This window comes from Ictalurus punctatus, chromosome 17 (assembly GCF_001660625.3).
Source record: "Ictalurus punctatus breed USDA103 chromosome 17, Coco_2.0, whole genome shotgun sequence".
Classification (NCBI taxonomy): domain Eukaryota; kingdom Metazoa; phylum Chordata; class Actinopteri; order Siluriformes; family Ictaluridae; genus Ictalurus; species Ictalurus punctatus.
The window spans coordinates 24,570,698-24,596,655 of record NC_030432.2 but is presented as its reverse complement, the minus strand read 5'-3'; the positions used below and the strand labels follow the sequence as shown (position 1 = coordinate 24,596,655).

Here is a 25,958-nt window from a genome sequence, read left to right as displayed (position 1 = left end):
CTATATTCACACTTTAAGATCTTTAAGAGTAACACACTATGGTTTATTAGTCACAGAGAAATATAAGAGCTGAGGAGTGCAGGCTGAGAAACACACACACTCTCATACAGTCAAGTCAAAAAGGAGTATTAAGATATTATAAGGATAATACAAAGAGTAGTAGGATATGTAGGATATTAGAAGGATAATATAATGATATTATGAAGTAGGAAGTACAGTAAACCATTTGCAAGCAGTATAACCATATATAAAATAGAGATATAGAGCAAATAAGAAAGTAAATTATAAACCAGAAATGCAGAAAAATCTAAAAGAAACTTACTCATAATTCAGATGGTGAAGATTCTTGTCTCGCGAGGAAGGGTCAGGCGTGGTGTAGACGGGGGCCTTAATTTTAAGAGAGAACCATGAGGAGCCATTTATAAGGGTAGCTGAGTCAAGTTGCCCCCCCCCCCCCCCCCATTTATGCTTTTTTTTTTTTTATCTTCCACATATACATATATGATTTCACTAAATGAAAAATTCATTTTAAACCAAGAAAGATTTTTTAACTGTAGTCTTGTGTAAAATATATTGTAAACAATTATGCTCTTTTTTGTCAGATGTCTATCTATACTGAAACATTGTACAAAAACAGCACGACTAATATTCCTGAATTTGTCCTTGAAGGATTCACAGGAATTCCTGATAAGTATTATGGATTGGTAGGAACCTTTTTCTTCTTCATTTATCTGATGCTGGCATCTGGGAACGTTTTCATCCTTGTATTTGTGGCATGTGAAGTCTTTAGAAGCCAACGTATATCATCTTCTGTAATCTTGCAATATCAGATCTTGGATTTGGAACTACAACTCTGCCAGGAATCATTGCTAAGTACTGGATGTCAGAGATCGTTTCATTCAATGGTTGTTTTACACAAATGTATTTTGTCCATTATTTTGGGACTTGCACCTCATTTCTTATGGCATTAATGGCCCTTGATCGATTTGTTGCCATATGTAACCCATTGAGATATCCAGTTCTGATCACACACACCACTATTGCGATTCTTTGTTCAGTGTTTTGGATAGAACCCCTCCTCCAGCTTGGTGTTGTTACTGCACATATCCTTAGTGTGCCTTATTGTGGCCCAAATATTATACGTCACTGCTACTGTGACTATATTTCAATTAGTAATCTAGGGGTCCTTTATTTTATATCATATTTTCTTATGTGGCAATCATTATTTCAGTCATGAAAATCTCAAATAAAGATGGACGCTATAAAGCCTTTTTAACATGTACTCCACAGCTATTTATCATCTGCCTGTACTATCTCCCCAGAAGTTTTGTGTATATTGCACTTAATGTTGGATTTCGTTTTGAAACAAACCTCTATATTGCAGTGGTAATGATCTACAGTCTTTTCCCTGCCCTCATCAATCCACTCATCTACTGCTTTAGGACCAAAGAAATTAAGGACACGTTAATGAAAAAATTGAAGCAAACATGGGTGAGGGTAAATAGAAAAAGTATTTTAACCTAAAGAAAATTATATCTTATCCAATTTGTTTTCAATTCTAATTACATTTAATAACATCAGGAACATTTTAAAATGCAGGAAAACATGAATCTGTACCTGCTATGTCTTATTAAATTTAGGTTTATCAACTACAATATGCAATGTAATTAGTTGAAAATGATTAATCAGCCAGAAAAAAATGTTCAACCAAATAAAAACAAAGATTTTGTATTAAATGGAAATGCAGACTACTGTAATTTTGTGTAAGAAAGATAAAATTGCACAACTATATTATATAAAACACCAAAGCGTGTACCTTTCTGGCTACTTCAGTTTATGCATGGGTCATGCCTGAGGCATGTTAGAGCACTGCTGTCACTTTTTCAAGTAACTTTTTTTTTCCAGGTTTGAAATGTTTTACATTTTTAATTAACAAATATATATTGTTTTTATGGCCTAGAATACCACCATGTTCAACTGCAAGATGGTTGTTTCTTTAAGTATATACACTTTATTCTCTATTGCATTACTTTTTAGGGGGCTAAGCATGTTTTCTTTCTTTACTGTAAACTGTAAATGCTAAAAAAAAAAAAAAAAAAAAAAAAAACCCTTTGGTCAATAGGTAGTACCCCCTCCTGTTACTAAGGCTACAGATGAGCCTGATCGTCCTAACAGTGGAACTGTAGCGAAATATTTTACATCCTGGTTTATATCTTAGAATGTCCTACAATTAATAATCTTTTTGCCACTTATTCCTTGGTTTCTCCAAACAAAACAAAAAAAAACAAAACAAAAAAAAAACAAGAGCCATTTAGTTCTGCCTACTTTTTAAATTAATGTGCAAAATATGTCAAACCTGCTTTTGAGAACTTGTCCTAGGAATCTTTTTTTTCCCCAATCTTTACAAAATTGGTGTCAAACTACTCAGAAGTCTGAGCACTTCAATAATTATGAAAAACATGTTGATATTTTTTAAACAATATGGCCACCACATGCCTATCAGTTCTAGCTTGGCTGAGCCCGATTTACTTAAACTTTACTCAATTTACTCAAGCAGCTGTAACTCATGTCTGGCTGTACTGATTCATACATATCAACAAATCAGTACGATTCTGAGGTGGTATGCAAAGTTTAGGGTGTGGTCATACATAGGTGTGGGGCACACTTCAGCTAATTGTTTCTCAGGACCTCTAAGTCTGAAACTTGATATACTGTATCTTTATGTTAATCTGGAAGTAGATTAAAAATGTAACTATCATCACAAAAATTGAATGAGTTCCTTGAAAGACCCCCAGTGAAACCTTTGCCTTTTGGGTTATTTAGCTCTGCCCACACAAATTTGGTTAAAATATGTAAAATGTACTTTTAAGAACTAAGGTTTCTTTGCCATATCTTCACAAATTTGGTGTCAAATTACTCAGCAAAGTCTGGACATCAATAACTATCAAATTTAAAAAATCATAAATAATATGGCCACCACACGGGCCACCACATGCCAATCAAACATAACAGAGTTATCATTGAGCTATGTACACCAAACTTGAATGGTACATCCCTCTATGGATTTGCGAGTAGCTGATGCAACCTCACTCAAATAAATCACTACGGGTTGCTGTTGTGTTAATGCAAACAAAACAAGCATGTCCCTTATAAAATAGGGTGTATTGTGAGACTTTCTTTCTCCTGATTCTGTGGCTTACTGCATAAATATTTTTTGCTATATCAATAAAAAAAAAGTAAGTCAAGTCAATATTTATCAAAAACATTGTACATTTGTAAACAACATGGCCACCTCATGCCAGTAAAAAATCCCATGGCAGAGCTTAATTAACTTTAATTTAAACAGTTATTAAAAAAAAAAAATTTGCATTTTAGATGGATTTTGCATTATACCAGTTGTGTTTAGGAGTAAATTCTGAGGCTGTCTACTAATGTTGGGGTGTAGTTCTCCATAAGTGCAGAGTTAAGTTCAAATAGTTTTTCAAAAATATTTTCAGGCATTGTACATCTGATTGAGTTGGAATTTCGTGCAGTGCATCTTTGTACTAAACTGTTTGTGGTTTTCTACTGTTGACTGGGTTACGTCAAAAACATAGCTGCCATCAGCCAATCAGCCTGCAGCAGACACTTCAGTGTTAGCATTGAATTACCATCACCTATGGTTGCTTTAGTGAGAATGGTCATAAAGGCCAAGCAGGCAAAGAAGAGCGGTCCTGAGGGGCCTTGGAGGGACGTCTCAGGGAACACGAGGTTGTTAGGGCAGTTAGCCCCCAGTGCAACTGTAAGGCCTCCCCTAGCCAAAGCGGTCCCAAGTTTTCAGTGTTCTCTGGTCAGGGAGCTGTCACAGGCAACAAACATCTGATGCCTTCACGCCAATAGAATGTGGAATAGCTAACGTCACTAAATGACTGTCTGGCAGCGTGGAATCTACTGCCAAATGTGTCTCCATGGGTTCTGTCTACCGTAGAAAAGTGTTACCAGGTCCAGTGTATTGCTCGAGCCCCCTGGTTCAGAGGTGTGCTCACCACAGTAGTCAGCATAGACCAGAGCCTGACATTAGCGCAGGAAGTAAGATCCCTCTTGGACAAAGGGGCCACAGAACATGTACCCCGTTCCCTGAGGGAGGGAGGTTTTTACAGCCGTTATTTCCTGGTCCACACAAAATAGGAGTATGTGGCCAATTTTATATCTGCGTTATCTGAACTATACTCTTCAGACATACAGGTTCAAGATGCTGACACCCAAACTTATCATTCCACAGATTCACTTTGAGGACTGGTTTGTAACGATAGATCTAAAAGGTGCATATTTCCACATAGAAATATTGCTAGCTTTATCCTCTCGCACTTTCACAAATCTGCAGGCCATGCATACCTTCCTGGGACCTTTCTGTAGTCCTGGAAGGTCTGTCAGGGGCCCCATTTGAGCCCTTAGAGTCAGGCTCTGAAGAGTTTCTGACTCTGAAGGTAGCTCTTCAGCTGGCCCTGACATCTCTCAAGCGAGTAGGACATCTACAAGCTCTCTCTGTTGCTCCTTCCTGCCTTGACTTTGCCCCTGGATTGGCCAAGGCCATGGCATATAATCTATGCTGGATTATATTCCTAAAGTGCCTACATCGGCTGCCCACCCTGTGGTGTTGCAGGCTTTCTGCCCTCCTCCATTCCCCACACAGGAACAAGAGAGAATGCACCTACTGTGTCCAGTAAGGGCTCTCTGTACTTTCGTCCACCTCTCCGGCCAGTGGCGTAAGTTGGAGCAGCTGCTGGTCTGCTTTGGCGGCGATAGTAGAGGTGATGCTGTGTCAAAGCAGCGAATCTCTAATTGGATAGTGGAAGCAATCTCTATTGCTTCTATCGTCACCTCCGTGAAGAGTTTGTCCAAAGAGGTATCCATACAGGATGTCTGTGCTGTGTGGTCTACGCCACACACATTCATTCATTATTACAGCCGGGATATTCATTCCACCCTGGGCTCGAGTGTCTTGCAGTGACCCTCGGGCTTGGGTCTTTTTGAACAAACCGTACCCTCGGTATGACGGAGTGGGTATTCTCGTTCCCATAGTGTTAAGTCCTAAACGCAACATTGAAGTTCCCTTTGAAAGGGAATGTCTGGGTTATGCATGTAACCCTGTTTCCTGAGAAGGGAATTAGATGTTGCGTAGCTTTGTCATAACAGGGCAGGCCTGTGAATTGCGTCTTCGCTTCAGATAATAGAGGCTGATGGTTCGGTTCACAGGTGTCATATTTATATCATGTGACGCGCTTAATTGCTACGTCACCTGATCATGGCAGGCCTATAAATAGGCATGATTTTACACAACCTTCAGATGCCGGTCGTGCGCAAAGGGCACTCCCCATAGTGTTATGCTAAACACAACATGGAGTTCCCTTTGAAAGGGAACACAATTACTAAGCACAACAAAATCTAAACTGTGTTTACAACATGTGTAGTAAAGGCTTATTAATTTCCATGTTGAAAGCAGGAGCAAGACTTTGCAAATATTTGTAGAATGTAGGAGTGTCATGGGGAGGCCAATGGATGTGTGGATCAATGAGTTTTAGGGGTACTCACCTCACGGAAGGTACCTGCTCCAGTTCTGTTCATTATTAAAGCAGTATTTGCAGAGGAATGAGCTGTTCTTCTGGTTTCAATCTGTCCATTTTTATTGGGGGAGATAGTCTGAGGATGGATTAACACTTATGTTAAGCCACTTGCAAAAAGATTACTAGACTCGAGAGGTGAACTGAACTCCAAGATTAGATACAATATCTTTGGGAAGGCCAAACAATATAAAACATCTTTTAACAGGACCTCAGCATTTACATTGCCATGGGAAAGGGAATGAAGTGGCAAGTGTTGGAAAACCTATGGAAAAAGTCTATGGTTGTGAGTATGGTAGTGTGAATCATGAAGGTCAGTAATAAAGCGCAATACAATATGTGACCAGGGACAGGAATGGGAAGGGATTCTCACAGCCCACTTGGTGGTTGATGAAAGGATTTGGTTTGTGTGCAATACTGACATTCCTTGACCTACTGCTTTGTGACTCTTTTTAAAATCCCCCACCAGAATTGTTTCCCAATATTCCAGAGCTTTGGGGTCCTCCTGATGTGCCTGCTGGATATCCGCCATGAGTAACAGGGTGTGACGACGAGTCTGTAGCCCGCGTACTTCAAGGATGCAGCACTCCTCACACAACTACCCACAGGGTGCTAGAAGGACAGCACCACTTCAGTATTGTCCCTCTATCTATATAGAGGAGAAATAAGTCACAAACATGATGGTCGGCGTTACTTCCACGAGAGCTTTACAGGAATGAATTACAAAAATACAATATACATAAACAAACAGTTGTACAAAACAGTGAACCTAAAGTGCATTAAGACATTATTTAAATAAAAATACAAAATATGCCTTTCATGTCCACATGTTCAAATTATGGCTAGACACAAGCTAGCACTGTTCTGGTTTTTAGTACAAGGCGAGGACCTGCACCTGTGTGTGCACACACACACAAACACACGGCAAAACTTACTTATATCTATTCAAAAACTATCATAAACAAAATATAAGTACGTCTCTATATTTCAGCAAGTTAACACGAATAAAACAGGTGAATTAAGCATGCACAACATACCTATATAGAAGAGAAATAAGTCACAAGCATGACGGTCAGTGTTACTTCCACGAGTGCTTTACTCGAATGGAAAAATTACCGCTTTTCCTCCAGGTATTTGGGCGGAGACTAAAGCAATCGATCCCAGAGTGCAGGATTCAGATCATCCTAATAGATGACTGATCAGTGTTATACTTACTTGAATCGTCAATGTATTAACACATTAAAATGGAACAACAGCAAAAAAATAAACACTCTTTTAACTCTCTTTTTAAAACATTTGAATAATTAACTTGTTATATCAGCACGCTAAATGTTTTGGACAGTACGAAAGCACATGGCTGCTGGGGGGGGGGGGGGGGGGGGGGGTGGCAGAAGCACACATAGCCGGCACCTGATGAGTGGAGCAGCTGCTCTTCACCCTAACAGGGAAGACAGGAGGATATAAAAGGACACAGGTGAGCTGCCTCTCCTATGATAAATCTAATAACGCGTTTCCCTGTCTCCCGTCTAAATGTGGACCAGGAAGACGACGACGTATAAGTCAGCACTCCCCAGCCTCCCCACGCTTTACACTGGTGCTGAAGCACCGTTGCCGACGCTCTTGGCACTGTCTCAACGCTGCCACATTTGTGTTCTGTGTTCTGCACAGCTATTTGCTCTAAGAAGCCACACTGGGCTAGGATACAAGACATGAAATGAGAAATCATACAAGAAATGATATGTTGAGGGTTTTGTTGGAAGTTAGGGCTTTCAAAGCTATATGACATTTGGTCTGTAGGTGGTGTTAAATCAGTAAGTTTCTCAGATGAATTTTACTGCTGTTCTGGAATCTAGGAGGGATGGGAAAACATGAGATTCAGACTGGGGTGATTTTTTTGTTTGTTTTTGTTGTTGTTTTTTAATTTAAGAAATCTTGGACGAAAGCTTCAGGCTATCGAAATCCAGCAGGATGAAACAAAAAAAATTATAACTGTGTAATAATTAATGGTCTCAGATCTCTTGCCATCTATTCTTCAACCTCATCAGGCATTACAGGAAAAGATGCAGAGCTGTTGTCTTGGCAAAAGGCGGTAGCACAAAGTATCGAATAAAAGGTTATCAATATTTGTTGCACACCTATATTTAACAAGATTTTTTTTTTGGATAAACTTGTGTTGTGTTTGCAATTGTTTGCTATCCATGAGAGCAGAGTATTTTGGTGATTTTGGAGGAAACATGACATTTTTTGGTGGAAACATGACATTTGTGAAGGACTTTTTTATAGTTGGTTTTCCTGGACTTCGTCCAAATTACTATGCCCTTGTATCTGCAGTTATGTTCTTAGTTTATGTGTGCATTGTGATAGGGAATGGAATTTTTCTTCTGTTGTTTGCAACAAACAAAAGTCTCCATAAACCCATGTATTACATTTACGTAAGTCTTGTGTTGTCTGATGTATTGTTCAGTACATGCACCTTACCAAAGATCATTGCTCGATATTGGTTCGACGATGGGACCACTTCTTTTGCAGCTTGTTTTTTTTCAGATGTACTTAGTGCATTATTTTGGTGTGGTCAATTCATACACACTGGCTGTAATGGCCATAGATCGATTTATAGCAGTGTGCTTCCCATTTCGTTACCATTCTGTTATGTCAAATAGAAATATATTAATTATGTCCATTGTAGTCTGGGTTTTTGCTCATTCTAGCATTATAATGATGGTTGTTCGGGCTTCTCCCCTCCCTTACTGTAGAGCCAACACCATTGTTCAATGCTATTGTGATCATGTATCTGTTACCCGACTTGCATGCACTGACAGGACTCCATATAGTTTTCGGCTAAAGGTTTTTTCCACATGTAGTTCTCAACTTATTATAATTGCACTCTTCTTCTTACCCAGGTGTTTTAATTACTTGGCTGCGAATATAGGTATCACCTTTAATGCTGATTTTCAAATAGCCATCATTATGCTGTATAGCCTGCTACCGCCAATGATCAACCCTTTACTCTACAGTCTAAAAACAGAAGAAGTTAAGAAAATCTTGATAAGAAAAGTAAAAAAAAAAAAAAGCCAAGTTAGCTTGACCCAATATGAAAGATCTTAAAATATTTTATGGTACATGTGGACTGGGATTTTTGTTGCTCTGTTTGTACTGTAATTGGATTCACACATCATGCCTGAGTTCAGCTGATGATAATCTGAATTCTGTGGAAAAAAATCTAAATGTTTTTTTATTAAATGGGCAGGTAAAGAAACACACAGTACTTAAATCACAAATGTTCAATTTATTTTTCACAAGTGGGCAAGGCCAAGTATATTCCATGCTTTAACATGCTTAATTCAATATCACTCAAAGCTTGAAAATATGATGCACTTTTATTAAAAGTGAGAAGAAAAAAAACAGTCCATAATCAAACAGGATAAAAAACAGAGAGAAGCAACATGTTGAAACCAGAGATACAATAAGGTATTAATGCTCAGAATTCATTTAAAACAATTAGCCATAAGTTTTCTGGCAATATTCCAATTTTTTAAAACAAACTTAGATGACACTTTTTAATATAATACACCTTTATTAAATATGATTTTAGTATGTGTCCACCATACAAAATAGAATTTATGGATGATTATCATATACAGACCCACTACCCATCCAGGAGCAACTCCGAATCCAGCCCAGACATTGCAATGCTCATATGCACCTGAATTCTAACCCACCTGTTTCCTATTTTTCTTCAACCACTCTGTGTACTTACACAGCTTTTTCATGTATCTCCTTTGCAAGGTCTGTGTTTTGTGTGTGTGTGCAGTTATCATACATTTTAATGTAATACATTATAAATGAAGTGCAGTGTAATACTTAAAGTACTGAATAGTCATTGTAAGACCTGCTATTAGAGAGAAGGTTGAGACTCCAGTTGCAGAATGCTTATTACAAAACAAAGCCGACAAAAATAAATAAAGTTTCATCACAGGATCTGCTAGTAATTGAAATGTTGTAAGGCATGCAGTACATGCAAGTACATGCAAGAAAGCCCTCAAACATCTACAGTCATGTGAAAAATAAGTACACCCCACGGAATAAATTTTTTTAATACATGTTTGGATAAGAAAACATTTGATAATCTTTGAAACAGTGCCTATTAATTAAGTTGATGTACCTGAACAAAACCAGAAGGAAAATTAGCTTTTTCAATCATCAATCATTTATTCAAATGTGTCATATCTCAGCCCAGCCATGACTCAGTTTCCCAGTTTCTTCAAACATGACCGCTGAGGACTACACTTCCCCTACACGCCTGCACTCGCCTTCCCCGGAGTTCTAATCAGAGACACCTGCATCCCATTACAAACACACTCACACCACAGCATAAGAGAGACTTTGGAAGCGAAGACACTTTGTGAAGTAATGTTCAGCTGACTTGTTTCTGTGCCATTCTCTAAGCCTTTTTTCTCGTGCATTACAAAGTTACTTTTGACCAGTGTTTCCATCCCGACATCGATTTTTGCCTAGCCTCGTTTTGTTTGTTTGCCTGATTGCCTGACCCTCGCCTGTTTATCGACCACAAACTTTGTCTTTCCCCTTTGGATTATTCTGCCTGGATTCTGTCACCCGCGAATGCTTCCGTCTCCACCCACGGTACATGACAGATTACTTCGCCTTCCTTTGGAAGCAGCGGGTGATCCGATGTGGCGTCAAGCCATTAAAGGCCACGGTACAATGAGTAGCGACCAGAACCAGCAGCTAGCCAACCTGAGTGCGCAGGTGGCTAGGTTAGTTCAAGCCACGTCGGTCACTGCACCGACGCCTGCGCAGTTGCCTCCAATACCGGCACCGGAGAAATATGACTGGGATCCGGCATGCTGTCGTGGTTTTCTCCTCCAGTGCTCCCGGTTTTTCTTGTGCTACCCAGGGATGCCGGCGAGTTGAAGAATTACCCAGTTCATGGAGCTGTTGACTGGGAGACCTTTACTCTGGGCCACGGCTGAATGGGAGCAGGGAAGCAGCACCATCACCTCTGTGGAACAGCTGATGGACTGCTTTCGGATGGTCTTTGTTCACTCTCCAGTTAACGAGAAGACAGGGGAGGAACTGCTAACAGTAATGCATCTGAGGCGTGCGTGGCTCAACGTAGAGGAGAGAGAGACGGCGACACAAGTTTCATTGCTTCTACTGCGGTGAGGAGAGGCACCTCATCAGACAATGTCCTCTCAAGCAGCATCGTGACCTAGGAGATAGTGGGATGGCTAAACCACTTCAGCCAGGGATGAGTTCGGGTCCTTCACCCAGATCGCATCTCAACTTGCATTTGTGTTACCTGTCATAGTGGAATACTCAGGGTTGTCCTGGCGTATGAGCCGTCCTCACACAACATTTTGGAGTGAGGCCCAGGCTCCATCCAGTGGACTTCTTTTCGCGAAAACTATCACCAGCAGAACGAAACTACGATGTGGGCAATAGAGAACTCTTGGCCGTAAAGCTAGCCCTGGAGGAATGGCGACACTGGCTGGAGGGGGCAACCCACCCCTTCATCATATTCACCGATCACAAGAACCTAGAGTACCTACATACCGCCAAACGGTTATCTCCTTGTCAAGCCCGATGGTCACTATTCTTCGCAAGGTTCCAATTCACCCTGTCATACAGACCCGGGTCCAAGAACACTAAGGCTGATGCCCTTTCTCATCTGGACAGCACTGAGGTTCTGAGGAAACATGAGGAGTATATCATTCCCGCCTCCTGTATTATCAGTGCCCTGTAATGGGGGCTGTATCAAACCTTAGCGAACATTTCCCAGTCACAGGTTCCAGCAACATGCTCCTTGGGAAGAAGATTTGTGCCCGAGCGGCACCAACAGGAACTCATTGTCTGGGCCCACACGGCAGTTGCCACAGGTCACCCAGGTGCACACTGCACCTACCATCTGTTGCGAGCAAAGTACTGGTGCCCTAATCTGGATAGGGGGGTACACAGAGTAGTGGCTTGATGCTCTTCGTGTGCTCAATGTAAAGTCCCATGGACATTACCGGCCAGCAAGCTCAAGCCCCTACCCATACCGAAATGCCCCTGGTCCCATATCTCCATTGACTTTGTCACAGACCTACCAGAATCCCAGGGTAACACAACCATTCTGGTGATGGTGGACCGATTTTTGAAATCTGTAAGGCTCATTGCATTACACGCCCTTCCCACCACCTTCACGACAGCCTAGGTACTCTTTCAGTACGTGTTCAGGTACTTCGGAAGTAGTCAATGATCGGGGACCTCACTTCACGTCCAGGGTATGGTCCAGTTTCATGGAGAAGATGGGGATCACTGTCAACCTCACATCTGGCTACTATCCACAAGCCAATGGCCAAGTGGAACGAGTGAACCAGGAGACAGGCTGGTTCCTTAGAACAGTCTGTGCGTCAAGCCGGAATCACCAGCAGTTGACCAGTGGTTCCAGAGGAGCAAACAGGTTTGGGCCAGCACACACCAGCGCCTGGTACAGACAGCACACACCTACAAGCACAAGGCTGACTGTTGCCGCAACAAGCACTCACAGTACCACCTGGTGATAGAGTCTGGTTGTCCACCAAGGACTCAAGACAGCCACATGTATGAGTAATATGTAATCTAATTGAGAATTCACTGGGCTGGTGGACTGCATGAATGGATGTTCACCTAAGACACAACACACAGATAAGCAAGGCGCAGGGGGATAACAATGTACATGTATTTGATTAAGTGGCGAGCCAGCCAGGAGTCAGCAGGTCTCAGAGCGTAGGTGGAGTACGTCTGCACGCAGGCAGAAGGTCGACTAAGACACACACACACACACACACACACACACACATAGAGGCCTGGTGTGTATGGAGAAAACAGAAATTAATCTCTTTCATGAAAAACTATTATAGGGTAATGTACATGCAAGCACTATAAACAACAACAAAAAAAGAAATGTAGAACAAACATAAAATTTACTCATAATGTAGAGATGGTGTGTTTGAAAATGTCCATTCTCAACGAAAATCCAGTGAGGAAGTGACACAGACAAGGTCAAATTATTTTTAAAGAGTGAACCAAGACAAAATATATTTTGGAGCCGGAACTGCACCTGCGTGATAAGGGTTGCTCAACAGTGCCAATTAATGTACGCAATGGTGTTCCGGGATAGTTAACTCTAAACATATTGATGTCTGGGTCATCCTGACCCTAAGAAAACTGTATAAATAGAAGAGCTTCAGCTCTGGTTTTTAGATCTTTTTTAGATTTTGGGACGTCTCAAACTGTGGGGATCTCGTGTGGTGGAACGGAACGAATAAACCTGGACCCTTGTTTCTTCTCACTCACGGCTGGTGTCTTATTTTTCTTGCTTCAATTGAATATGTGAGTATCTGTTTCTATGTTAAGTGTCTTCAGGTAATAGGAAAAATTTGAGCCAGCAAAACTCACCTCAAAGTACACAGGGCCATTTAAAGTCGTCAAGCAGATCAATGAGGTCACCTACCGTCTGGAACTACCTCGACACAGTCGCATAGCTCCCGCCTTCCATGTGTCACGAGTCAAGCCCGTCATCACAGGACCTCTAGCCACGGATGTGCCCTTCGAAATCCCTCCTGTCCTACTGGAGATCGATGGGCAACCCGCCTACCTCATCAAGAGTATCCTAAACTCACGGTGCAGGAGGTGTAAGCTGGGGTATTTAATCGAGTGGGAGGGCTACGGGCCAGAAGAACAGTGCTGGGTGCTGGCGCAAGACATCCTGGACTCGCAGCTATGTAAAGACATCCATGCATGACACGCTGAACTTCCAGGACCACGACCCTGGGGAATACCCAGAAAGGACTCTGCTCCCGGAGTGAGCCCTTCGGGGGGGCTCTGTCATATCTCAGCCCAGCCATGACTCAGTTTCCCAGGAAGCACCGCTAACTTCAAACATGGCCACTGAGGACTACACTTCCCACACACGCATGCACTCGCCTTCCCCGGAGTTCTAATCACACACGCCGTTACAGTTACTTTTGACCAGTGTTTCCATCCCCGACCTCGATTATGCCTAGCCTTGTTTTGTTTGTTTGTCTGATCGCCTGACCCTCACCTGTTTATCGACCACAGACTTTGTCTTTCCCCTTTAGATTATTCTGCCTGGATTCTGTCACCTGCAACTGCTTCCGTCTCCACCCACGGTACGTGACAAACAGAAATATCAATAGATGTGATATTTTTCTATGGAAAAATTAAGTACACCCTTGGTCTCCAAAGCTTTCCCCCTTTAACAGAAATTACTCCTTGTACGCGTTTTTCATAATTGCCCACCAGGCTTGCTGGAATTTTTGACCATTCTTCCAGGCAATATTCTTTCAGTTACATTTACATTTATTCATTTAGCAGATGCTTTTTTCCAAAGCAACTTACAAATGAGGAAATACAAGCAAAGCGATAGATCAAGCGGAGAACAATACAAGTAATGCTACCATACTAGATTTTTAATTTAGTTCTAGAAAAGGAGAGTGAGCAGAGTAGAGGTGTAAAACCCAGTGTAAGGTTGTTTTTGTTTTTTGTTTTTTAAGATAATGTTTGGTTTGCGTTTTAGGGTTTAGTTATGTGCTCATGGAAGAGGTGGGACTTTAGCTGTTTTTTGACAGATTCTGCTGTCCAGATTGAGGTTGGATGTTCATCCCACCACTGACCAAGGGACAGTCCATGTGAAGGTTCTGGAAAGGGACCTTGAGCCACGCTGAGTAAGCACTACTAAGCATTACAAATCGATTGCAGATTGCGTTGGGGAACGTAAGCCTGCAGTTGCATGATGTTTGAGGGTTTTCCTGCATGTACTGCTTATTTCAAATCCCTCACTCCATTTCAATGGGATTCAAATCTGGGCTTTGACTAGACTATTCCATAACCCTCCATTACTTCTTTTTGAGCCATTCCTTGGTGGATTTCTAGTATGCTTAGGATCATTATCCTGTTGAAAGGTCCACTTTCAGTTCAACTTCAACTTTTGAACAGATGACCTTAAATTATCTTCAAGCACTCCTTGATATGATGCGATGCAGAATTCATAATTAAATTATTGAATGCAAGCTGTCCAGTCCCTAAGGCAGGGAAACAACCCCAAACCATTTCCACCACCAAAGCTCTCTTTGCTCTGCACCAAACATGTCTGCTGTTACTGTGGCCAAACAACTCTATCTTTGATTCATCTGTCCAGAGAACAGTATTCCAAAAGGCCTGGTCTTTGCCTATATGCTCATTGGCAAACTATAGTCTTGCAATGGTTTTTTCCTGGGACACCTCCCATGCAGGACAAATTTGTTCAATCTCTTTCCTATTGTAGTCGCATGCACTTTTATACCAACAATTGCAAGACTTATTAGCAGATCCTGTGATGAAATTGTGGGCTTCTTGGAGACTTCTTTTGTCAATAGACAGGCTTTTTTTGCATTCTTGGGCTAAAGAGATCTTTTTAAATCCCTTACTTTAAACCATACTCCAATGTTAAATTGCAGTGCTCCTACACCAAATGCGTAAAAGTTGATAGGTTTGGTAATATAATATTATTGGACTAAACATCACTGGATATTCTCATAGTGTAAAGTCATGTAGAGATGATTAAATCATTATATTGCATAAGCATAATCCCAGGAACACTACACGTTAAGCTGGAATACACCCTGAATGGATGACCAATCCACTGCAGCACACCATGCAGTTCAACAGAGCCAAAAAAATTACAGGCACAAAACTCAGCACATATACTAACCTGTAGAAATTGAGTAGGAAATCTGGATATCTGGATTTATTTAAAGACATCTCTCTATCCAGCACAACACAACAGCATTACTGTTATGTACTCAAAATGTACTACAGGAAAATGGCCCTTGAGTCTGTTACCAAATCAAATCTCTATGAGATTGATCACTCAGTAGGTAAATCAAGTCCCATCAGTTGAAAATGACTTAGGATGCTTACAGATCAGGCAAGCCGCCACAAAGCTAGGGCTTGTAAAGTAAAGCTAAAGTAAATAATGATATTTTACTAAATGTACAATCTAAAGAAAAGCACAGAAGCTGTACACTACTACTACCAGTATTTAATTAAATAAATAAATAAATCTGTGTTACTAATAAGAACGCTATATATTTATGCAAAGATAGTCTTTCCAAACCTTTGGACTGTAGTGAATATCTAGCAATCGTGCAGTTTGTATAAACAAAGCAAGCATGCTCATCTGAACTCTCTAAGGATGTGATCAGTTGTAAATGATATTCATTACACCAAATAATGCATAATACCTCAACAGTAAGTGTTTAAAAACCCCTAGCCATGGTAAGTCTTCATCACTTAGTCTGTGGACAGCATTGTAAGAGCCTGGATCAAAATTTAGGCAAGGTATAATTAAATTGTTATGGATTTACTGATACTGCATTTTGTTTCTGTATAGTTTATATATATATATATATATATATATATATATATATATATATATATATATATATATATGAACCAAGAAAGATTTTTAACTTTAGTCTTGTGTAAAATATATTGTAAACAATTATGCTCTTTTTTGTCAGATGTCTATCTATACTGAAACGTTGTACAAAAACAGCACGGCCAATATTCCTGAATTTGTGATTGAAGGATTCACAGGAATTCCTGCTAAATATTATGGATTGGTAGGAAGCTTTTTCTTCTTCATTTATCTGATGCTGGCATCTGGGAATGTTTTCATCCTTGTATTTGTGGCATGTGAAAAAAGTCTTCAGAAGCCAACGTACATCATCTTCTGTAATCTTGCAATATCAGATCTTGGATTTGGAACTACAACTCTGCCCAGAATCATTGCTAAGTATTGGATGTCAGAGAAGACCATGACATTCAGTGGTTGTTTCACACAAATGTATTTTGTCCATTATTTTGGGGCTTGCAGCTCATTTCTTATGGCATTAATGGCCCTTGATCGATTTGTTGCCATATGTAACCCATTGAGATATCCAGTTCTGATCACACACACCACTATTGTGATTCTTTGTTCAGTGCTTTGGATAGGAAATCTCCTCCAGCTTGGTGTCATTACTGCGCATGCCCTTAGTGTGCCTTACTGTGGCTCAAATATTATACGTCACTGCTACTGTGATCATATTTCAATAACTAATCTAGCATGTGCAGATATAACAGCCATAAAAGCCACTAGTACTGCCATTGCTATGACTGTACTGTGGGGTCCTTTATTTTATATCATATTTTCTTATGTGGCCATCATTATTTCAGTCATGAAAATCTCAAATAAAGATGGACGCTATAAAGCCTTTTTAACATGTACTCCACAGCTATTTATCATCTGCCTGTACTATCTCCCCAGAAGTTTTGTGTATATTGCATTTACTGCTGGATTTCATTTTGAATCAAACCTCCGCATTGCAGTGGTAATGATGTACAGTCTTTTCCCCTCTCTCATCAATCCACTCATATACTGCTTTAGGACCAAAGAAATTAAGGAGACATTAATGAATAAATTAAAGCAAAAACAGGTGAGGGTAAATAGAAAAACTATTTTAACTTAAAGAAAATGATATCTGAATCAAATATTTATCATTCATAGCTGATCAGTAGCATGCTACATATAAATCTGTACCTGCTATTTCGTATTATTTTTGTTATTAATAACACAATGCTGATGCTTGTACCTTTGTGGCTATTTCAGTTTGTACATGGTTTAACTTGCTGTAACATATTCAGTACTCAAGTGATTTTTTCCCCCAAGGTTGCTATGTGTATTTTCTATAGTATTTTTTGTTTTTGTTTTAAACAGCTTAGGCTGCAACCATATTTGATTGCAAGATGACTGGTTGAGTATCTATACTATTACATTTACCTTTTATTATTATATTATTTTTATTAATACATTAATTTTTTAGTACATTTTTTACCATTCTGTTTTAATGCAATATTCCAATTTTTTAAAGCAAACTTAGATGACACTTTTTAGTATAATACACCTTTATTAAATTTGATTTTAGTATGTGTCCGCCATACAAAATAGAATTTATGGATGATTATCATATACAGACCCACTACCCATCCAGGAGCAACTCCGAATCCAGCCCAGACATTGCAATGCTCATATGCACCTGAATTCTAACCCACCTGTTTCCTATTTTTCTTCAACCACTCTGTGTACTTACACAGCTTTTTCATGTATCTCCTTTGCAAGGTCTGTGTTTTGTGTGTGTGTGTGCAGTTATCATACATTTTAATGTAATACATTATAAATGAAGTGCAGTGTAATACTTAAAGTACTGAATAGTCATTGTAAGACCTGCTATTAGAGAGAAGGTTGAGACTCCAGTTGCAGAATGCTTATTACAAAACAAAGCCGACAAAAATAAATAAAGTTTCATCACAGGATCTGCTAGTAATTGAAATGTTGTAAGGCAGTACATGCAAGAAAGCCCTCAAAAATAAGTACACCCCATGGAATTTATTTTTTAAATACATATTTGGACAAGCAAACATTTGATAATCTTTGAAACAGTGCTTATTAATTAAGTTAATGTAGCTGAACAAAGCCACAAGGAAAATTAGCTTTTTCAATCATCAATCATTTATTCAACAGAAATATCAATAGATGTGATATTTTTCTATGGAAAAATTAAGTATACCCTTGGCCTCCGAAGCTTGCCCCCTTTAACAGAAATTACTCCTTGTACACGTTTTGCATAATTGTCCAACAGGATTGCTGGAATTTTTGACCACTCATCCAGGCAATATTCTTTCAGTTACATTTACATTTATTCATTTAGCAGATGCTTTTTTCCAAAGTGACTTACAAAAGAGGAAATACAGGCAGTGCAACATATCAAGCAAAGAATAATACAAGTAGTGAAGTGACGTGCGATGAGGTTCGTGGCTGGGGAGGCACTGACTCTTTCAAAGTCAGATTTACAAATATATGAATTCAACAGAGTAGAATAAATTCACCATTCAACTGGCTGCTTGCACACTGACTACTGGTTATGTTTCATATCCCATATCAGCATTCTTTACACACACATAGGTAAGGTACATATTTGGCCAAAGAAGAACGTTAAATTTATAGCGGCTCAGAGAGAGCGCATTTGCTCTGCACCCTCCGTGTGTTCTTAATTTGCCATCACAATTCCACAATTCATATTCATTCAATACAAATGAAAGTATATACAGTCCACAACAATAAGACAAATGTAGTTTTATTCTTTAAAATAACTTATTCTTTTTTCTTATCTTGTTTTATATAATTTTTTTTGTTATTATTTTTAAAAAAAGGGCAGGTCTTTTATTTTTGTCGTGGACTGTACAGCAGTGTATGCATGGTCTTCCCTTTACTCGTTGGTCATTACTCACATCATCAAATCCCAAAAACGCCTCCCTCACTTCACAGGCCACCACACGTTTAGCCACATAATACAAAATAACAGATCTGGGCTTTGTCTGTGACATCCGTTGTCTTGTCTACTTCTACAGCAACAAATAGGGCTGCATTCATCTCCTTTTGTATATAATTTCTAATCACATCACTTATTGCTTCAATTTAATCGTTCTGAATTCTGTTTGATAAGCCAGAAAACACAGTGAATGTCTTTAAATGTCCAGCTGTCCAGTCCCTAAGGCAGGGAAACAACCCCAAACCATTTCCACCACCAAAGCTCTCTTTGGTCTGCACCAAACATGTCTGCTTTTACAGTGGCCAAAGAACTCTATCTTTGATTCGTCTCTTCAGAGAACAGTATTCCAAAAGACCTTGTCTTTGCCTATATGCTCATTGGCAAACTGTAGTCTTGCAAAGTTTTTTCCTGGGACACCTCCCATGCAGGACAAATTTGTTCAATCTCTCTCCGAGATGCATAGCACTTTGATACTAACAATTGCATGATTTCGATTACATGAGAGTAGATGTTAAACTTCATGCTGATTTTAGGCTGGCGAACTTGGCTCTCGCCAAGATAAGCACCAAGTTCAGACCAAGTGTAAAAATGTCCTTAGATTCAAGCTGGATTTAGAAACATGCTGAATAGGTGAGCCTGATGATTTATATTTTCAGACATGTTCCGAAGTAACAGCACTTCAACCTCATGGTTAAATTAGTTCTGTGGGCCTAACTTGAGGGAAATGCAAAATGCTCATTGGAAAGAAAAAAAAGGCTTGGAATATATTAGAAAACAACATATCTGCTAAAACATCCTGAAAGAATAGCTTTAATATGTCAAGCTGTCAAAAAGCTACAGTAAAGCAGGATATGTTTATAAATGTGCATTTTAAAGCAAAGTTAGCTGTACCCTACTGTGACAGATATTTAATCAAAATAGTTGTTCTTTGTTAATAAGAATGCTGAATATTTATGGAAAGGTAGTGGCTCGAAATCATAGTGCATACTGTATCTAGCAATCATGCAGTCTGAATATGTAAAGCAAGTGGGTTTACTCGCAAAGGATATGGTCAGATACAAATAATTACGTCAAAAGTATGCGCAAAGCCTCAACAGTGAGGGTTTAAAAGGCTCATCCCTCAGTCTGTGGGCAGCTTTGTAAGAGCCTGGATCAAAATTTAGGGAAGGTATGATTCAAATGTTGTGGATACAGTATCTTTTATATATCTTTATTATATTTTGTATCTTCCACATATACATATATGATTTCACTAAATGAAAAATTCATTTTAAACCAAGAAAGATTTTTTAACTGTAGTCTTGTGTAAAATATATTGTAAACAATTATGCTCTTTTTTGTCAGATGTCTATCTATACTGAAACACTGTACAAAAACAGCACGGCCAATATTCCTGAATTTGTCCTTGAAGGATTCACAGGAATTCCTGATAAGTATTATGGATTGGTAGGAACCTTTTTCTTCTTCATTTATCTGATGCTGGCATCTGGGAACGTTTTCATCCTTGTATTTGTGGCAAGTGAAAAAAGTCTTCAGAAGCCAACGTATATCATCTTCTGTAATCTTGCAATATCAGATCTTGGATTTGGAACTACAACTCTGCCCAGAATCATTGCTAAGTACTGGATGTCAGAGATCATTTCATTCAATGGTTGTTTTACACAAATGTATTTTGTCCATTATTTTGGGACTTGCACCTCATTTCTTATGGCATTAATGGCCCTTGATCGATTTGTTGCCATATGTAACCCATTGAGATATCCAGTTCTGATTACACACACCACTATTGCGATTCTTTGTTCAGTGCTTTGGATAGGAACCCTCCTCCAGCTTGGTTTCATTACTGCACATATCCTTAGTGTGCCTTATTGTGGCCCAAATATTATACGTCACTGCTACTGTGACCATATTTCAGTAAGAAATCTAGCATGTGCAGACATAACAGCCATAAAAGACACTAGTTTTGCCATTGCTATGACTGTACTGTGGGGTCCTTTAATTTATATCATATTTTCTTATGTGGCCATCATTATTTCAGTCATGAAAATCTCAAATAAAGATGGACGCTATAAAGCCTTTTTAACATGTACTCCACAGCTATTTATTATCTGTCTGTACTATCTTCCCAGAACTTTTGTATATATTGCATTTAATGTTGGATTTCGTGTTGAATCAAATCTCCGCAATGCAGTGGTAATGACGTACAGTCTTTTCCCTGCCCTCATTAATCCACTCATCTACTGCTTTAGGACCAAAGAAATTAAGGACACATTAATGAAAAAATTAAAGCAAAGACAGGTGAGGGTAAATAGAAAAAGTATTTTAACCTAAATAAAATTATATCTTATCCAATTTGTTTTCAATTGTAATTACATTTAATAACATCAGTAACATTTTAAAATGCAGGAAAACGTGAATCTGTACCTGCTATGTCTTATTAAATTTAGGTTTATCAACTACAATATGCAATGTAATTAGTTGAAAATGATTAATCAGCCAGAAAAAAATGTTATGAAAAAAACAAATAAAAACAAAGATTCTTTATTAAATGGAAATGCAGACTACTGTAATTTTGTGTACGAAAGATAAAATTGCACAACTAAATTGTACAAAACACCAATTCTGGTACCTTTCTGGCCATTTCAGTTTATGCATGGGTCATGCCTGAGTCATGTTAGAGCACTGCTGTCACTTTTTCAAGTAACTTTTTTTTTTTCCAGGGTTGCAATGTTTTACATTTTTAATTAGCAAATATTTATTGTTTTTATGGCCTAGAATACCACCATGTTCAACTGCAAGATGGTTGTTTCTTTAAGTATATACACTCTATTCTCTATTGCATTACTTTTTAGGGGGCTAAGCATGTTTTTCTTTCTCTACTGTAAACTGTAAGTGATTAAAAAAAAAAAATACAAAAATAAAATAAAAAAACACTTTGGTCAATAGGTAGTTCCCCTTCCTGTTACTAAGGCTACAGATGAGCCTGATCGTCCTAACAGTGGAGCTGTAACAAAATGTTTTACATCCTGGTTTATATCTTAGAATGTCCTACAATTAATAATCTTTTTGCCACTTATTCCTTGGTTTCTCCAAACAAACCGAAAAAAACAAAAAAGCCATTTAGTTCTGCCTACTTTTTTAATTAATGTGCAAAATATGTCAAACCTGCTTTTGAGAACTTGTCCTAGGAAACTTTTTTTCCCCAGTCTTTACAAAATTGGTGTCAAACTACTCAGAAGTTTGAGCACTTCAATAATTATGAAAAACATGTTGATATTTTTTAAACAATATGGCTACCACATGTTTATCAGTTCTAGCTTGGTGGAGCCCAATTTACTTAAACTTTACTCAATTTACTCAAGCAGCTGTAACTCATGTCTGGCTGTACTGATTCATACAAATCAACAAATCAGTACAATTCTGAGGTGGTATGTAAAGTTTAGGGTGTGGTCATACATAGGTGTGGGGCACACTTCAGCTAATTGTTTCTCAGGACCTCTAAGTCTGAAACTTGATATACTGTATCTTTATGTTAATCTGGAAGTGGATTAAACATTGAACTCTCGTCACAAAAATTGAATGATCGATACCTTGAAAGACCTCTTAGTAATTGCTTAAAAGCAAGCATATCTTGTCAAGTAAGAGGTACAGTTACCTTTGCCTTTTGGGTTATTTATTTCTGCCCACACAAATTTGGTTAAAATATGCAAAATGTACTTTTGAGAACTAAGATTTCTTTGCCATATCTTCAAAAATTTGGTGTCAAATTACTCAGCAAAGTCTGAACATCAATAACTATCAATTTTTAAATTTATAAATAATATGGCCACCACACGGGCCACCACATGCCAATCAAACATAACAGAGTTATCATTGAGCTATGTACACCAGACATGAATGGTACATCCCTCTATGGATTTGCGAGTAGCTGATGCAATCTCACTCAAATAAATCACTACAGGTTGCTGTTGTGTTAATGCAAACAAAACAAGCATGTCCCTTATAAAATAGGGTGTATTGTGAGACTTTCTTTCTCCTGATTCTGTGGCTTACTGCATAAATATTTTTTGCTATATCAATAAAAAAAACAGTAAGTCAAGTCAATATTTACCAAAAACATTTTACATTTGTAAACAACATGGCCACCTCATGCCAGTAAAAAATCCCATGGCAGAGCTTAATTAACTTTAATTTAAACAGTTATAAAAAATAAAAAAAAATTGCATTTTAGAAGGATTTTGAATTATACTAGTTGTGTTTAGGATTAAACACTGAGGCTGTCTACTAATGTTGGGGTGTGGTTCTCCATAAGAGCAGAGTTAAGTTCAAATAGTATTTCAAAAATATTTTCAGGCATTGTACGTCTGATTGATCTGAAATTTGGTGTAGTGCATCTTTGTACTAAACTGTTTGTGGTTTTCTACTGTTGACTGGGTTACGTCAAAAACATAGCTGCCATCAGCCAATCAGCTTGCAGCAGACACTTCAGTGTTAGCCGTGAATTGCCATCGTCTATGCTTGCTTTAGTGTAATACGCAATTTGGCACTATTTGAAAAGGGGGCTTGGCCCTTCACATAGCAGATCATATATTTCTGAGTAATTTTATGTTATTCTTTAAAAGGTTTCTGTGGAATAATTGTCATGTTAATGGTAAAACTAAATTTTTTGCAACATAATGTGCAATTATATATATATATATATATATATATATATATATATATATATATATATATATATATATATATATATATATATATTCATGAATGGAATTGATTCTTTATTCTTATTGTGGAAATTCAGGGCCTTCACCAACTACAAAATAGCACAGAATAATAATAATGACCGTATAAGGAAGTCAGCCCATTCTTTGAATGAATAGGTTCTCAGACCACAGTTGATGTTAGGAGAGCTGTGCATTCTCATAGCCAGCTAATTTTAATCTTTCGTTTTAACAATACAGTCTTCCCTGCATGCTGCATGTCCACTAGCATTCATCAGTTGGCTAAGAAATCACCTATATGCTGCTTTAATAATTACCGTTAGCTACTAACTTCAGGAAGACCATTCCACATTGTGTATGTAATTCAAAGACCTCCATAGGGGAAAAAATATTTCTACATTTCCGGCAGTGACTCAATAGAGCAAGCCAGTATATGGTATGGGAAGTGCAACATCTCACATAACATTGCAGTGGATAATGAGCCAAAAACATAATCTGGATCTCAATCCCTTTTATTTGGGACATTTGATATGTCAGCAATTCACCTTTTGCAGTGCAAATAATAAAACTAGAGTACAAAACTACCCAAAGCTTTGCACAAAAAGACCGTTGTAACAAAACACACTAAATAAATATGATTTTGTAAATACATATGTACAATATATACCTATACACTCATGCCAAAGTTGTCTGTGGCAGGGACCCAGAAAAGCAAAATTGGCCATTCTCGTTGAGTGGGAGGGGTGGCATACTCACTCTCTCCCTTGTCAATCACAGTGACACTAACCAATCATGGGCATCTGTGAGCTCTCATACGTATGTGCGGGCAGGTAGCACTTTCCTGTGACCTAACATGAGCAGCAGTTTGAAAAAAAATGTGGCTGGCTGGCTTCACATGTGTCAGATAAAGCACGTCTTAGCCTTCACACTGCCTGGTTGGTAAAGGCAGGGTATTTGATGGGAAATAGTTCGCTGGTGGTTTGGAATCAGCCAAGAGTAAATTGGGGAGAAAATTGGGGGAACCAAAACTGGTTCTACTGAGTAGGTTTAACAGCTACATGTACCTAATTGTAAATTATTTAATTTACTTTGAAATTGTTTCCATAACACAGGGGTTCCCATGTTAGGAGTCACAACACCAGAATGGGTCTCTTGGTTTTCAAATGGAGTTGTGAGAGAAACTAACAATTGCCCCTTTTGTTTTATTCATTTACTTTACAGATTATTATTAGATATATTGTTCTAACTATAAAGAGAGATTTTCTTCTTTTTAGCAATTTGAATTGTTACTGTAGTGGCATTCAATCAAGCCACACTTAAATGAAGACTGTATGTGCTATTTCACTATCCTGCAAAACAGTGCTAGCATGGGTATTCAGCAATAAAAAAAAAAATATTTAAAAAAGGATTGTTGTGCATGATCTTGCTAAGCATTTTACAGTTTGATTTGGATGAACAGGGAGGTTTTGGCTCTGATGCTTCATCTAGTGAATGTTGCATTTTATTTTTCATCTGTAAATAAAATATGCAGGCGAGTGTGTGAAAAATGCCACTCCCATTGCCACTACAAAGTTATGCTTCAGTTATAAACCATGCCCTTCATGTATTCCTTATGTATCATTTGAAGCTGGATATGATATGAGAAATAGATAGACCCTTTCAAACATGCCTCCTGACATTTGAAAAGTTGTGGACTGGGAAGTCAGTTCCCAGTCCAGTAACAGATGTTACAGTAGTCCTAAAATATAAGTCTGGAAATTTTTTAATATAGGGTGGTCAAGGCATGGTGTCTCAGAAGATTCATAATGTCCATTTGGTGTCATTTCCCAAAATGTTTAGGAAGCCCAAAGATAACAGTTTCAATAAAGATTACAGTCAAAGGGCACTTAAACTATTTGTATGTTTGTATGTTTTGAGTCATATTAGCAGCATCAAGTGGTCATCTCAGGAACTGCAGCATAATATGTATATTTTGTTCTTTTATGTCTGACACCCTGGGGAAATTCTTCACATGATCAAATTTGGACTATTTTCCCATATATATTGATCTGAAAAATACAGATTTTACTCAACTAAAATATGTTACCTCTTTTTTTTTTTACACATACCTCAACTACAAGTAAAGGTTTCATTCAACTTCATACTTCTACATTTTTCACAATGTACTTACTGTATAGAAAAACAACATTACTGCAAAATTGTAAAGAATTATGAGTTTGAAA

General features: G+C 38.5%; 2 protein-coding genes and 2 pseudogenes across 2 annotated transcripts; all 4 read left to right on the top strand.

Annotated features, from left to right (window-relative positions):
• The first annotated feature begins 602 nt into the window (after positions 1-602).
• Positions 603-1,524, top strand: LOC124629111 (olfactory receptor 10A3-like; annotated as a pseudogene).
• A 6,310-nt stretch (positions 1,525-7,834) lies between these two features.
• Positions 7,835-8,705, top strand: LOC108277550 (olfactory receptor 2AT4-like; annotated as a pseudogene).
• Positions 8,706-16,165: 7,460 nt separating this feature from the next.
• Positions 16,166-17,155, top strand: LOC108277551 (olfactory receptor 2AT4-like). The gene has a single exon (XM_053687533.1). It carries the CDS (start codon positions 16,166-16,168, stop codon positions 17,153-17,155), a length of 990 nt encoding a protein of 329 aa, XP_053543508.1.
• Positions 17,156-20,359: 3,204 nt separating this feature from the next.
• Positions 20,360-21,346, top strand: LOC108277552 (olfactory receptor 2AT4-like). The gene has a single exon (XM_017490374.1). The coding sequence runs from the start codon at positions 20,360-20,362 to the stop codon at positions 21,344-21,346; it is 987 nt and encodes a 328-aa protein (XP_017345863.1).
• The last annotated feature ends 4,612 nt before the right edge of the window (positions 21,347-25,958 follow it).

Coding starts and splice junctions, on each gene's coding strand:
- LOC108277551 (XM_053687533.1), top strand. CDS start 16,166: ATGTCTATCTATACTGAAACGTTGTACAAAAACAGCACGGCCAATATT.
- LOC108277552 (XM_017490374.1), top strand. CDS start 20,360: ATGTCTATCTATACTGAAACACTGTACAAAAACAGCACGGCCAATATT.